The sequence below is a fragment of the Crocodylus porosus genome, unplaced genomic scaffold (genome assembly GCF_001723895.1).
Source record: "Crocodylus porosus isolate Cpor-Errol unplaced genomic scaffold, CroPor_comp1, whole genome shotgun sequence".
Classification (NCBI taxonomy): Eukaryota; Metazoa; Chordata; order Crocodylia; family Crocodylidae; genus Crocodylus; species Crocodylus porosus.
This window is the reverse complement of record NW_017728948.1, coordinates 66,411,432-66,426,485: the sequence shown is the minus strand read 5'-3', so window position 1 is coordinate 66,426,485 and position 15,054 is coordinate 66,411,432. Positions and strand designations below refer to the sequence as shown.

The window sequence follows — 15,054 nt, the reverse complement described above, 5'->3', positions numbered from 1 at the left end:
GAGGCCTCTTTCTGCCCCTCCATGCTCCTTCCCCTTCACAGACTTGTCTGCTGTGGTGGGCTGTGTTCCTGGCCACCTGCAGGCTGCGGCTGCATGTCTGTGTCTGCGCCTGCCCCTGTGCCCGTGCTGCAGCCTCCTGGAGCCTGTGTCTGGGCTTCCCTGCACTGCCAACATTGCTCTGCTTGGGGGGGGCGGGGAAGGCTAAGCCCTGTTAGCCCCAGCCTTTTGCTGCCTATGACCTAACTCAATATGATGCAATGAGAGCAGCAAACCTTCACATCTCCCCTGCAGGGCTTATTCCTGGGACAGGAGGAGAACCTTATGGACATAAAAATAATGTAATCGGCTCTCAGGTTAAGTACAGACATTTAAAAAGCCTAAGCCTAAATTCATTCAATCTTTGTAGGGTAGTCTATTCTGCATAGATTGAATCAGCAAGCAAATAGTTAGACATTTACTTTTGATTCAGGAAATGCAGGCACATGCCTGCAGTGGCTCAAGCCAGAAGCCTGGGGGTGGTAGAGTGAGTCTTCCCTTCCCTTCCACAATGCTGAGCTGTGAGTGAGAGGTCGGGGAGGAAGGCCCTGGCAGGACACTATAATTAGGGAGGGGTTTAAATCCACTCCCTGGCCTGCACAGTCCCCAGCCAGGGTGTGCCTGGAGGGGGAAGGGGAACCAGCCCTTGCCAGACTTTTGCCCACTCGCTGCTCAAGGGGTGGGGAGTGTTGCCAGACCCTGGGCCCCGGCTAGCACTCTTAGACAAAGGGGAGAGGGGAAGTGAGGAGCTGCTTGTGTGGACTTTATGCATCTGTTGATGATACTGGACGAGCATTTCAATCTCCCTCCCCCTGCTTCTTCATACTGTCTGCAGCTGTGGACCAGAAGTGCGTGGCATGAAAGCCTCTCAGAAGTGCCTCAGGTTTACAGGTTTAAACCAGTTTCTGATCACTTAAAACAGTTTATGTGTAATTTCTGTCCTGAGCCTTATGCACTATCTTTCCCATTTCAGTGTAAAGGACATCTTGGGAGCAGGGAAGGATGAGACAAGCTGGAGGAATGGAATGCTATGCCATAACCCTCCATATGGTCTGTCTCAAGCTTGTGAAGCTAGACTGGGAATCATGGAGCTGTAATAGCATCAGCTACTATCGCTTAGTATTCCACCCCTCCCACACCTTCCCATGCTGTACCGAGTCTTGCTCCCTACAAGTAACTAATTTACAGAACCTACCTGATCTTTTCACAAAGGTTGGTTTTAGGACTCAAACAGAATTTGCAGTTGCCACACTGAGGCATGTACAGGGGGATAACCTTGTCACCTAAGAAAAACAGATTTAATCATCATCATTTGTTTAAAAACGTTGCAGAATAGATTGCAGTTTCCCCCAGAGTCTCATGGTCATACAGTCTTAAACATTTTTCAAACACTGAACTTGCATTAATTACCATGTGAAAAATAAAGGTCACAGAGGGAAATGTAAGCGCTTGACTCTATTATATTAATGGCTGATCATCAAATGGGAGGCAGTGAAGCCACCTGTTTTGCTCATAGATCACTTGTTGCTGACAGTGCCTGATTATTTAGATTTGAGTTAGTGTTTATTTCATTTGTGGATCAGTGTTCAGTCATTTGCACTTGTCAAATGAAGTTGCTAGTTTTTGTGTCTTGTGGCATAACACATTTTCAGAAGAAGAATGCTATATGTATCTCAGTGGTGCTCAACCTTTTTGCCCTGAGGGCCAGATAGGCCCAACTTTTATCTGCCTGCCTGGGGTAGGAGCATGGTGGAGTAGCTCCACTCTGGACACAGGTGTGGGGGCAAGTAGCCCAGTCCCTGGGGTGGGAGTGGACTACTTTGTTTCAGATGCAGGCATTAGTTCTTTACTTGCCTAAGCACCGAATAGTGTCTAATTATAAGATGCTCTAGCTTTCAACAGGATTACACTGGTGTGTGAGAGGGGGTTGGACTATATGACCTCCTGAGGTCCCTTCTAACCCTAATTCCCTATGATTCTATGACAGTGAAGAATAAAGCTTGAAAACTGCAACTGTATAGTATCTCTGTACCTGGCTTAAACTTAGTCACTCCTGGTCCAGTGCTCTCCACAATTCCTGCTCCTTCATGGCCCAAAATCACTGGGAAAAGGCCCGCCTTAAAACAAGGATTCACAGCATGAGCATCAGTGTGGCACACCCCAGTGGCAGCAATCTGCAAGGCAATGACATCTTCACATTTACAAAACAGCTGATGATGGAGAACTGCAACAATGACTTGAGTCAGATTAGAGAGCTACTTTGGGCTATTTGCAGATAATACCAGTCCACTAGAACTTTGTTAGTGTTCTGGTTTCTGCATCATCACATGCAGTAGAAGACAATTATTTTAATGTCCTTTTTACAGAGAAGTATTAATTCAAAATGGAGAATCATAAACCCAAAAATGACCACACTATTTTTTTTAAGCAAAATTGAAAAATTGAATTAAGGCACTTTATTCTATAATACTTCTGGCTTAGGCATCTTGGTGTTATTTAAGGAATATCTGGGGGTAGACTCACAGGCTCTCTTTGGCTGTTTTGCTTAGTTGGTGTGCCCAAAATTTTTGGATACCCTGTGACACACTTATTCATTGCATTCAAACATAACAAACTACTGAATTCAAACTACTGAATTACCCCAGTTTAACCTTAGTGCAAATCTAGATAACTTACCTTTACTCGAATTTCATGATTCTTAGGTGGGGCAACTTCAACTTCCTCAATAGAAAAAGGTTTTCCTGCTTCCCAGGCAATGGCTGCCTTGCATTTAATAACCTGGGAATGAAGTCAACACATCCAACATATTATATTACTTTATTTACAGTGCATTACAAAAATAATTAGGGAGTCTGATCCTGATTATATTTACCTTGGTGAGAATTTTAAGTAACTCCATTTAAGTCTTTGGTGTTTCATAAATTAAAATGTCTTGTAAATGAAATCAGAATTGGGCAACATGCTATCTTAAAACAGCTTGAATTTGAGGCCTATGGCAAACTTTGCGGGGAAAGTGTATTTGAGAAGTAAGTTGTGAGTTTCCAAATCAGACACCAAGTCATCATCTGCAGTGTTTAGATAATGCTTTTAATTTTAATTTATTTATTTTTCCTTTTTGTTTCCTTCCCAAATATTTTTGTTAAATAATAGCAGAGGTGTTTATTCTTAGAGACATCATAACTACTGTGACCCAAATCTAACAGGGCTGCCTGTTCCTCTTTGCTATGTAATTGAAAAAAAAACTAAATTAAACAGAAAATCCCTAGATTGTGCATGCTGTGTGGACGCAAGTCAGTCTCTTACGTCTGACTCTCAACAACCCCAGGGCTGTGAGGTATGCGGGACATTTTTGGGCGGGAAGCCAGGACTTGGCACTCTTCATCTTATCTTTGTCTTGGGACATCTGGCTTTCATGTGAAAATCCATGGGGAACTTGCTGCTTGTAATGACCTGCAGGTTCCTGCAGGTTGGAATACACACGGTAGTGGGGATGATTTGGAGGGTGACACCAGTGTGGCAGGTTTACATCTCACTTGTGGTGGTGTTGTCATCTATGTGGTGGTCTGAGGACAAGTTGGCTGGCATCATACAGCCAAAAGAAGCCCTACCAGTTGGTCTGGCTACTGGAGGCTTTGTATGTAAAAGGAGCCTGGGAGCCAAAGCTGGGGGGAAGAGAGAGGCAGCACCAGCAGCAAAAGTGGAAACTCCCCCCACAACAGGAGAAGAGCCAGTGTGATCCCACTGAAGGAGTTTGTCCAGTAAAGTGGTGCTTGCCTGCCAACTGTTGAAGCATCCAGGGAGGGCTTGCACATGCATTTGTCTACTGCTCAGGAACTGGAGACTCACCCCAGGGCAGAAACCCCCAGTTAGCCCCATGATGCTGAGATTGGTTCAGCACAGGAGAGAAGCAGCCCTGGTAGCAGTGGAGGAGTGGTGGCTGATGGACCAGGGAACTTACATCTGATCCTGCTTACACCCACTTGCAGTGATTCCTGTCAGGTGGGGTTGAGAGAGGGCAGCCTGGTGGGTCCTGCCACAGCCTACAGGGGGTAGGACCCCTCTTGGGACCCTTTTAAGCCCACTAATCCCACCTGAGCAACTGTGTAACCACAGCTACCAGCAGGGAGTTACTTGAGCTGTGGGTGTCATTTGGGCATGAAGACATGATCCATGGGACACTTTGATGCATGGCTAGGTGCTAGCTGGCTCAAGGCTCAGTTCCAGTGTGGGACTGCATGAGAACTGAGTAAACCCTGCTTTGAGAAGTCCCAGGCACTGAAAGCATTGGGCACAGTGGCCATCGTTGCGCTATGCATTGCATTGTCCCAACTGTTTGATTTAAAATATTGTTTAGTTATCATTCTGTTATCCTGCAAAACCACACCCATATTCCTGCTGGCAGCCAGCAGACCAGGCACTAATGCAGGGGTGAAACAGTACCCTCATTGTGCCAGGATACCACTGAGGCCAGATCTGTACCACCTGAGTGGAAAGGGATGGGGTGTTGGGGAGGAGGAAGCACTAACAGAGTCACCTGGGGTCTGAGGGAGACCACTGGATTATACCTCCCGGATAAAACCTCAGAAAACAAAAAGTCATGGTGGGTAGGTAGACCCTGGTGTGCAAAAGTCAAACAGGCAGGGCACGACATCACTACTGCAGTGATTGTGAGCCTGCCACAATGAGGAAGCTCAGTGTGCTTGGAGAATTTCACAATAGCACGAAGCACACACTGCAACTTATGGTTGCAAGCAGCAGCACCAAGCACATGGTTCTTCTAATAAAGATCGAAGTTCTTGCAATCCAAATGGACCCCTTTATTATTGTACAGAGTTCTGCACATTAAACATGGTGGCAGCAGATGAGAACCACAGTGAAGAGCGTGCGATTTAAAACATCACCCACAAAGCAAAAAGGGCAGTAAGCATGGAGAAACTCAGATCTCTGCACATTTAGATTTCCAGTCAAAGAATCTAGCAGCATCAGGGAAGCAATGGAGGGCAAAGCTATCCTTTTACACACAACTGACCATGGCAAACAATGATGAGAAAATTATGAGAAGCCTTTTCAATTAACTCCTTGAGACAAAAGGGTAGAGAAATGAGCACAATACTTTTATGAGAGGGGACCAATACATTAGAACAGCTGATGAAGGCTTTTGATAAATACTGTGACCACAGAAGAAATGAGACTGTGGAAATGTATTGTTTTATTTGGAATCAGGATTCAGAAGAAAGAATAGATAATTATGTTCCAGAGCTTAAAACATTGGCATCCACATGTAATTTTTGGAACCTAATGAACTCCCTTATTAGAGATGGAATGATTTGTAGGACATCTGATCCCAAGCTAAGGGAGAGATTGTTAAGAGAGGGTGATCTGATTCTGGACAAGTGCATCCAAATGTCACAAGAAGCTGAATTATTTAAGGAAAGAACCAAAACAATTGCTGGCACGGAACAGATAACAATGTCAATTTACAGGGACACAGGAGTCAGAACAAAGATAGGCCAACTGAGAGTGCAGTCCCCAGGCTCCAGTGTTAGTACTGCAGAAAGCAACATGCAAGACAAAAAGAAAAGTGCTCAGTTTATGGGCAAAGATGCCCAGGCTGTGGGAAACAGTATCATTTTGTATCTGTCAGTGCCTTACCAACCCCAAGAGACCTAAAGCCAGAATACATGCAGTAGGGGAGAACAGTCACATTTCTCACAGGAAGATGAGGTCTTCTTTGTGACTTTAGCAGATTCAAATACTCTGAACAGACATATGCTACAGAAGAAAGCTATTAAACAGCCATCAGGTATATAGCTGTTAGTGGAGCAGCAGCCAGTCAGATTCCAGTTTGATTGTGGAGCCAGCTGCAATATAATTCCTGCAGAACTACTCAGCAGTGATATCATATTGAAGTGAGCAGATACTGGTGGTATTATATGGTATGGTGATGTACCATCAAACAACTAAACAACCTATGGGGAAATGCAGATTATCAATACAAAATCCATGGGACAGAGAACAATACCATGTGGAATTCATAGTGGTTGACAATGAGGAATGCTGCCCACTGTTAGGCAGTCAAGCATTGCAAGCCATAGGCCGGATCTTAGTGCAACAGCAGAATATCTTCCACAGGAGACAAGAGGGAGGAAGCACAGCATGATCCTTTCCAGATGTTTTATGGAGATGTATCTGAAGGAGGTGGGCACCTAGAGGGAAAGATGAAGCTAGAAATAGTCTCACAAGTGCAGCCTGTATGACTGCTGAAACAAAGAGTGCCACTAGCCCTGATGCAGCCACTCAAACAGGAACTAACAAGAAGGGGCATTATTATACTCATGGAAATTAGTACTGACTGGATCAGGGCCCTGGTAGTGGTAAGAAAACTGCTTGGCAAATCGAGGAGCTATATAAATCCAAAACTTCTGAATAGGGCACTGAAAAGAAATTATTCATTGCCCATCTCAAGGACATACTGCCTGAACTATCAAGGGAAAAAGTGGTTATGGTTTGTGATGTAAAAAATGGGTTTTGGTATATTGAGCTAGATGAGTCCTCAAGCCATCTGACAATCTTTGCAACCCCCTTTGGCAGAAATCACTGGGCACAAATGCCCATGGGCATCAGTCCTTCCCCACAGGTGTTTCAACACAAAGTGAATTGGGTACTAGAGGGACTTTCAGGAACCTGGATTGCAGCAGATGACACCCTGAGTGTGGGCATGGCAGTAGTAACCATGATGCCATGATGCTAAGTAACCAAGAAACCATGATGCTAAGCTGCCACAGCTCCAAAACAGATGCAGGGAGGAGAATGTTAAGCTGAACTCAGACAAGCTGAAGCTGAGGAGGCCTGCAGTCACTTACATTGGACACCTGACCTTGGTAGGATTTTGGCCTGACCCTGAGAAACTGAGAGCCATACAGGAAATGCCCAGACCACAAGATGTGAAGGGAGTCCTGTGATTTATAGGTATGGCTAACCATCTTCACAGATTCTGTGCACATCTTGTTAGAGGCTTGTGAACTTTTGAGGTGGCTATCACATAAGGAGACAGCACAGGACTGGTCAGAAGCCCAGGAGCAGGCATTTGGAAAGATAAAGAAAGTCTTAAGTGAGGCACCATTCTTGAAGTATTACAGCTCAGTAGAGCAACTACAGCTACTACAGTGTCATGCTTTGGAAGGAAGCCTAGGAGCAGCATTAATGCAGAACCAGCAACTCATAGCATTTACAAGCCAGGCCTTGACACATACAGAAAAAGGGTGTGCTGAAATAGAAAAGGGACTTCTGGCTGTGCTCTTTGGAATGGAGCGCTTCCACCAGTTCACCTTTGGACAGAAGGTGGATGTGCGGTCTGATCCCAAGCCATTGGAAAGCATTATGAAGAAGCCAGTCCTGTATACACCACAGCAACTCCAGCACATACTGTAGAGACTTCATTGCATCAGGTACTGTCCAGGGAAGTTGGTGCTAGTAGCAGATACTCTGAGCAGGGCCTGCCTTCCAGAGTACAGCACATGTGACTTCATGCAACATGAGATCAAATCTATCAATGCACAATAATATTTCCATATCTCCAAAGGGAGCCTGTAGATAATATGAGAGAATACAAAACTGGATGGCTACAGACCGTGATACAAATTGTACTCTAGGCGTGGCCATACCACAAGGGACAAGTGCCCCTGGAAATCATTCTGTGCTGGCAGGTTAGATATGAGCTGTGTACCCAAGATGAAATCTTGTTTAAAAGTGACAGAACTGTAATCCCTATCAATTTGAGAAAGGAGATCATGAAAAGACTATATGCTTTGCACATGGGATTGAGACATATGCCTGTAGCAAGCTCTGGAGTGTCTACTGGCCTGGCAGGAATTCCCAGACAAGGACATCTATGGAGTACTGTGAGGTGTGCAAAAAGCATGGAGAGGGAGACAAGCAACAGAAGGAGACACTACAACCTGATGAGATCCCAGTGTGACTTTGGGAAAAGGTTGGGACATACCTATTTGTGTTCAGTGATAGAAACTATATGGTCGCAGTATATTATTTCTCTTATTTTTGGGAGCTGGACTTCTAGAAGACATGCAAGCAAGAACCGTGATCAGGAAGCTGAAGGCATACTTTGCCAGGTATGGCATGCCCAGTACCCTGTATTCAGACAAAGGGCCACAGTATATAGCAGAGGAATTCAAAAGATTTAGTAAATAGGAGTTTGAATACAAGATGTCTTTCCCAGGGTAGTCACAGAGCACTGGGAAGGCAGAATCAGCTGTCAAGACAGCCAAAAGACTCATGGAAAGGGCAAAAAGTACTGGATACAATCCTTATCTAGCTTTGTTGGAACATTGCAATACCCCCTTGCAGGGACTTGATTGTAGCCCATCCTAGACACTGATGGAGTAAAGAACCAGGACACTACTTCATATGAAGGTCAACCTACTGCAACCAGATAAAGGAAAAAAAGACAAAACACAGAGGCTGCTAACAGAATGGCAAGACAGACAAGCAACATATTGGAGGAGCTAGAAACCTGAGGCCTCTCCACATAGGAGAGACAGTCTGGGTGCAACCATCCAGCAGCCACACAAAACAGTGGCAGAAGGCCACCTTCCAAGCTGCTTCAGGTCAAGGTTATATGAGGTGTTTACCAGTGAGGGTCAGCAATTGAGAAAAAAACAGAGACAGTTTTTGAGTAACAATATCAGGGAACCAGTATGCAAGGGACAGAAAGGAAGAATGCCCAGATTACTTTGATTGGGCCTCAACCATTAGTCGGCCAGAGGTCAGTCATTTGCAGCAAGGTATATGGGTGGCCACCAGGAAGGCAATCATCAAGAAGAATACAACAGGTGAGAACCAAATCCTGTCCCTGAAGCTGTATGCCAAACCAGGAATGGGAGACTGGCACGATCAACGTACCTGAATGACTGCAGAACCTAGAAGGCTATATATGTGACTGGCAGGAAAGGCCATGTTCCCATGATGGGCTATGTGCTGGCAACCTCTGGCCTCAAATAACTAGATCCACATAAACATCCATACAAATGGGGTTATTTTTTCTCTCCCCGCCCCCCCCCCAATAAAAGCAAAGACGTAACAACCCATAGGTTCCTGCGGACTGGAACACAAGTGATAGTGGGGATGATTTAGAAGGTGACACCAGGAAGCTTGATGTGCTGGGAGAAATTTGCAGTAGCTCTGAGCACACGATGTGCCTCATGGGTACAAGCAGCAGCACAGATCACACGGCTCTTCTAATAAAGATCCAAGATCCTGCAGTTCAAATGGAATCCCTTTTATTGCACAAAGCTCTGTAGCTGAAACACTGCTGAAGAAGCAGCATTAACTCTCTTTTATACCTGGTAAGCACTACCAGTTAAAGAAGGGGAAGAGCCAATAGCAGCCTAGGTCTAAAGGGCAGCACAGTTCTAATGTGACCATGGGGAAGGAAATAACTCAATTGCTGGTTCACTTCCAAGTTCCCTCTACATCCACAGAATCTGCTGATGTTACTAGCTCTGTCGTCATCTTTCTTCTCCGTGCAAGAAATGCCTCAATCTTAAGGTTGAATTTGACTGTATATTAGGTTCTAGTCTAGTAGTTTTATGCTATTTTTCTCCACTTACGGGAGCAAAGCATTATAGAAAAATACAGTTGAAAGGCACTTCAGGGGGTCATCTAGTCCAGCCCTGTGCTCAAGAAAGGATTGTTCCTGTCTAACCTATCCTAGACAAGTGTTTATCTAACATGCATTTAAAATTCCAAGTATGTAGATTCTACAGCCTCTCTATGTAATCTGTTCCAATGCTTGACTATCCACTATAGTGAGAAAGTTCTTCATGTCCAACCTAAATTTCCCTTGCTGTAATTTAAGACCGTTGCACTGTTGCTCCTTGTCCTGCCCCCTGTGACCACAGAGAATAATCTGTCAACTCTTTCCTTACAATTGCCATTCAGATACTTGAAGACTGTTGTTAAATCCCCTCAATCTTCTCTTCTACAGACTAAATAATTCTAGTTCATTCATGCTTTCCTCAAAAAGCATGTTTCACAGACCTCTAAATATTGACATGAATGAAAAAACAGCTTTGCCAGACCCCACAGCCACCTGCTGTGGTGAAGGGGTGGGAGGAGAGCTGTTCTCTTTGTCTTCATCACACTGTCTCTAGCAGCAGGGTCCGAGCAAGGTTCTGTGACAGCTCACTATGGCTGTGTGGGCTCCCAGAGTTAGTTGCTCTCTCTCCCTCCCCCTTGGAAAGAGACTCCCTGTCATACAATGTGTAAGTGCCCACACATCACCTGTGGTGTTACAAAGTGTAAAGGTACAGATGCGTTTCCCTTTGAAAAATGAATGACAGATCCACCATTTTTGTGGCGCTGTAGGTGACTTGAATAGCTGGACACTCACTTTTTAGTGCTACCAGGGTGTTTGTAATGTTTGTCCATAACCTTATTAAAATTTGGTTTCAGTCACATCTTGATCCATAGTGCACTGATAAGTTTATAAGTTACGGAAAAATAAGGAAATGGATTCCTCTGGTTTTGCCCTGTGTATGTATGTTTTAGATTGGGGCAGGCAATTGTTTTGGGCGGAGAGCCACTTACTGAATTTTTGCAAGCTGCCAAGGGCTGCATGGGTAGCCCTGCCCCTTGACAAGTGCCCTGCCCCCTAGGCACCATCTTGTGACCAGAAGTTCCACCCCCTAACCCCTGACTTTTGCCACCAGAAGTCCCTCCCCTTTCCCCTGAAAGTCCTCCTTTCAGCTAGCGGCTTTGCCATCTTCAAACCAGAAAAATACCAAATTATATTCTAAAAAGCAAGCATCTAAAACATTCTCACAAACGCACCCAGTACTGGAGCGGCCCTGTGCTCCCCAGTCTGGTGATGCAGCCATGAGCCACATGGTGTGGAGCAGTGCAGGGGCAGGAAGACAGGGAAATGGTTGGGGCTGGGGTGGGACTGGGCTGCCTGCATCCTGCTGTTGGCTCCACCTGGGTCCTGCTGCCCCTGGCTCCTGTCATCTTTGACAGGCAACCAGGAGCAGATAAATACTAGTTTTCTAAATTTTTTAGGGGCTGGATAAAATGGCTTGGTGGGCCGCATCTGGCCCATGGACCACATTTTGCCCACTCCTGTTTTAGATTCTTATCCTATACACATTTGTTTATCTGAGTAATTTTACTTGCCTGAGTGCTCTGTTTCAAATCATGTTGATGCAATGGCAGAGCTGTACTGCTCCAAATGTCATGTTTGTTCATACCCTTATTAAAATCTGGTTTCAAGTCACATCTTGATCCATAGTGCACTGATAAGTTTACAAGCTACCCAGCATATCCACAGGTAGTAGATAATGGACTGATCTTTAGGGAAGGTTAGTTGTGAAATAAGCAGAGGTAACTCTGATGAACAGGGATCCGGGTTTTCCATTTCCCACAGAAAAATGGAAAAAACCTACGTATTTTCCATTTTACCCAAGAAAGAATGAAAAATCCACAGTTAATGGAGAAATGCATGGATTTAGCTCTTTTGCAAAAAGCTCTCTGCAGGCTGGCAGACAAGAGGCTGGGGGAAGCCAGGAGGAGGGTGGTCAGGCAGGGGGTGCCATGGCCACTAAGCAGCCTGGAAAGCAGCTCCTGCAGATATGTCTGGGGGAGGGGGTAATTGAAGACCCCATAGGGAAGGAGTTGGGTAGGGGTGGGGCTGGGGATGTTGCCCAGCTGCGTGGTGCACATGGCTTGGGACCTGGGGCTATAATGCACAGCCAAAGGCTGGTGGGAACAACATAAGCCTCTCTACATGGCCTTCTTTGACCTCATGAAAGCTTTTGATTCTGTCAGCCGAGAAATGTTGTGGAAGATCCTTCTGAAGTATGGATGCTTACTGAAATTTGTCACCATTCTCTGCCTGCTCACTGAAATTTGTAACCATTCTCTGCCTGCTCCATGACAGTATGCAAGCTGTGGTTCTCAGTAATGGATCTATTACAGATTCCTTTGAGGGTAAAACAGGAGTTAAGCAAGGCTGTGTCATCACTCCAACACTCTTCTCAATATTCCTTGCCATGATGCTACCATCAAGCTTCCGGCTAAGTGGAGTTAAACTACCAAATGGATGGTAAGCTGTTTAACCTCAGCAGACTCTGAGCCGAAATCACCCCAACCTCAATCACTGAGCTCCAGTACGCTAATGATTGTGTAGTGTGTGCTCACTCGGAAGCAGACCTTCAGACAATCGTCAATGTCTTTACTGAGGCATACAAGAAAATAGGACTGATGGTTGGCATTCAGAAGACTACAGTCCTCCACCAACAAGATCCTAATGAACAGTCCCCAGCTCCAGTAATCCAGATCCATGTTGAGATTCTGGAGAATGTTGAGTATTTCTTGTACCTCAGAAGCTCTGTTTCTCAGAAGGCTGGCGTTGACGAAGAAATCAATGTCGTCTCAAATGTGTAAGTGCAGCCTTTGGATGTCTGAAGAAACAGGTGTTTGAAGATCATGACATTGAATCTGAAACCAAGCACCTGGTTTATCAAGCAGTCACGATCCCTACGTTGCTGTACAGAACTAAGACGTGGACAATGTACAGGAGACATCTAAAGTTGTTGGAGAAGCGACATTAACGCTGCCTACGGAAGACCCTTCAAATCCAGTGGGGAGACAGATGCACCAACATTAGCGTCCTTTTGCAAGCAAATACCATGAGCATTGAGGTGATGATCATCTGACTGACATCAGCTTCCCTGGGCTTGCCACATCATCTGGATATCTAACTTGAGACTCCCAAAACCAGTTTTATTCTTCCAGCTCAGCCAAGACAGATGCTCAAGAGTAGGACAGAGAAAGCACTTCAAGCATGTCACTTCAGGCAAGAGCAACTTAAAAAAATTCAATATTGATTTCAGCTTGTGGGAAACTATTGCCCAGGACTGCCCCAAATGGAGGAAGAGTCTGCTGCAGGGATCTCAGTACTTTGAAAATGCATGACAACAATAGCAGATGGAAAAGTGGGAGCAGCAGAAGCAGCATGTTGCAGACTAAATCAAGATTCCAGTGCTATCCACCCCACATGGAAATGCATGTCCAAGCTGAAGTAGAGTCTGTCCATCATCCTTGACTGTGAGGGTTTGCCAAAGAAGAGTATATATATTTGTACAATCAAGCCCTTAGAGTATGTGATCTTTTGGAGCAAGAAACATTTTTAATTTAGGCCAGATTATGGTCTATGATCTTGTCCCTTTTGGGGCTGTTAAGTTGTATAAGGTGCTATCTTAGGCTGGGAGGGGAGTGATATTTTGGAGGTGAGATCAGACTGAAGTGGGCATGGCTGGGATGCTGTGCACTCCAGTGATTTTTCTCTAATTTATGGGCCTATTTCAAGCCCTGGTTGCCTTGCTTCTTGCTTGGGTGCATTGAGCAGATTTTGGGCAAACCTGAAGTTCTAGGTAATCTTGCTTTTTAGGGGGCACATCTACACGTGCTTACTAATGCACAGCAATAAGCACCAAAACTTATTGTTCTAGAGCTGTTAGGTGCACATCTGCACATGTGCCTGGGATCGCAGCACACTGAGATGGGGAAGAGCAGCCCCAGCTGGCAGGGGGCCCCAGGAGTCACCCTGCCAGCCCCCCAGCTCAACCTATGTCCCAGCCAAACCCTCTGCTATGAGGGTGCTTCAGCACGGGGCTAGCCTGCAGGTAGCCCCTGCACTCAAGCATCCCTGTGCCCCAGCCAGCCCCTCCAGTGTCTATAAATGTGCTGCTGCAGGGGTTTTTACCCCGCAGCAGGATAGAACTTGTATTTACTTGTATTTACAAGTACTATCCTGCTGTGGTGTAAATTAATTTCCATTAGCTTAATAGGGTTGCACATGTAGACACCCAGATGTTTATTGCTCATCTAATTAGTCAACTGCACAGGTAAATGTCACATGTCAGTGTGCCCAGACTGGAATATATCACCAACACTGAAAAAGTCCTATTAACCAATACTGAAATAAATACTGATTGTGTCTCATGTACTCTTCTTAAACTCACTTCTCTAACATGCATATACTCAAATTCCTATTAACATTCACAGCTACATTTCTGCCCCGAGTACAGAGAATAGTAAAGAGTTACAGGGAATAACAGGTAAACCACTATACACTTCGGAGCAGAATATTTGATGGGATCATGCTTTATTCTTTTACTTATTGCATTTTGTCTTGATCCAATATTTTAAAAATTGATTTAAAATAAAACACTATCTGGTGCATTTTAATTTCAGAAATGCCCCTGCTGCACAACAGTGCCCAGACCCCACTTCACAGCCTTGGAGTATTGCTCTCAGCCTGACCCTGCTACTCTCTATTCTGTTGTTTGGTTAGTAATCTCCCAAAGCTCCCATTGGCATCAAGGGAGCCAAAAGGTTCTCTCCTTTTCTTGTGCTAACAGTATTCTCCTCCAGAGAGATGAGGATTCTTAGAACACCCTGAATTAGTTGTCTGTGCAACTCCACCGTATCACTGCTGCAGAGGAAGAGCACAGCATGTGACACTTAAACAACACTTCTGGGAGATATGCCTATACTGCAGAGAGACAGGAGAATTAGTCGAACAACAAGCAAACACACCATTGTCTTACTTTGCCTAAGGTGCTCATCTTCTTCCCCTCCCTAGCGTGTCTCTCGAGAGAGTCTGATCTTGGAGCGTCCTGTTCAGAGCAGTAGTGCTAGCAACTTGCCAGCTGCTGCCCAGATAAGTCTGTGTTCTGGGTACTGCCTACATTGGATTAAATAACAGCTAGAATTTCCCTCACTCCACTTCCCTTCCCCCTCACATCTCAGCAGCTCTCTCCCCTCCTCCCTTTAGTACTTTACCTTCCTCCCATTTCAGCTCTCCGGTCTCTCTGCCTCACCCTTTTTGATTTACTCAGTCTTCTGTTTGCTTGGGATGGTCAATATTTTTGCTTACAAAAGGAACTGTTTAACATTACCTACTTTACCTTAACCAATAAATGCCAATTAACAAGCATAAGA

The 15,054-nt window shown here is 45.1% G+C and overlaps 1 protein-coding gene across 1 annotated transcript in view; it reads right to left on the bottom strand.

Moving 5' to 3' along the window:
* LOC109322083 (alcohol dehydrogenase 4-like) overlaps window positions 1-14,759 on the bottom strand; it is a 29,421-nt gene extending 14,662 nt beyond the window's left edge. Inside the window, exons 1-4 of the mRNA XM_019552934.1 lie at window positions 14,661-14,759; window positions 2,713-2,814; window positions 2,069-2,210; window positions 1,232-1,319 (exon numbers count right to left, since the gene is read on the bottom strand). Coding sequence (XP_019408479.1) covers window positions 1,232-1,319; window positions 2,069-2,210; window positions 2,713-2,814; window positions 14,661-14,678 — 350 coding nt within the window. The 5' untranslated portion in view covers window positions 14,679-14,759. The remainder of the gene's footprint in view (window positions 1-1,231; window positions 1,320-2,068; window positions 2,211-2,712; window positions 2,815-14,660) is intronic.
* Window positions 14,760-15,054: the final 295 nt, after the last annotated feature.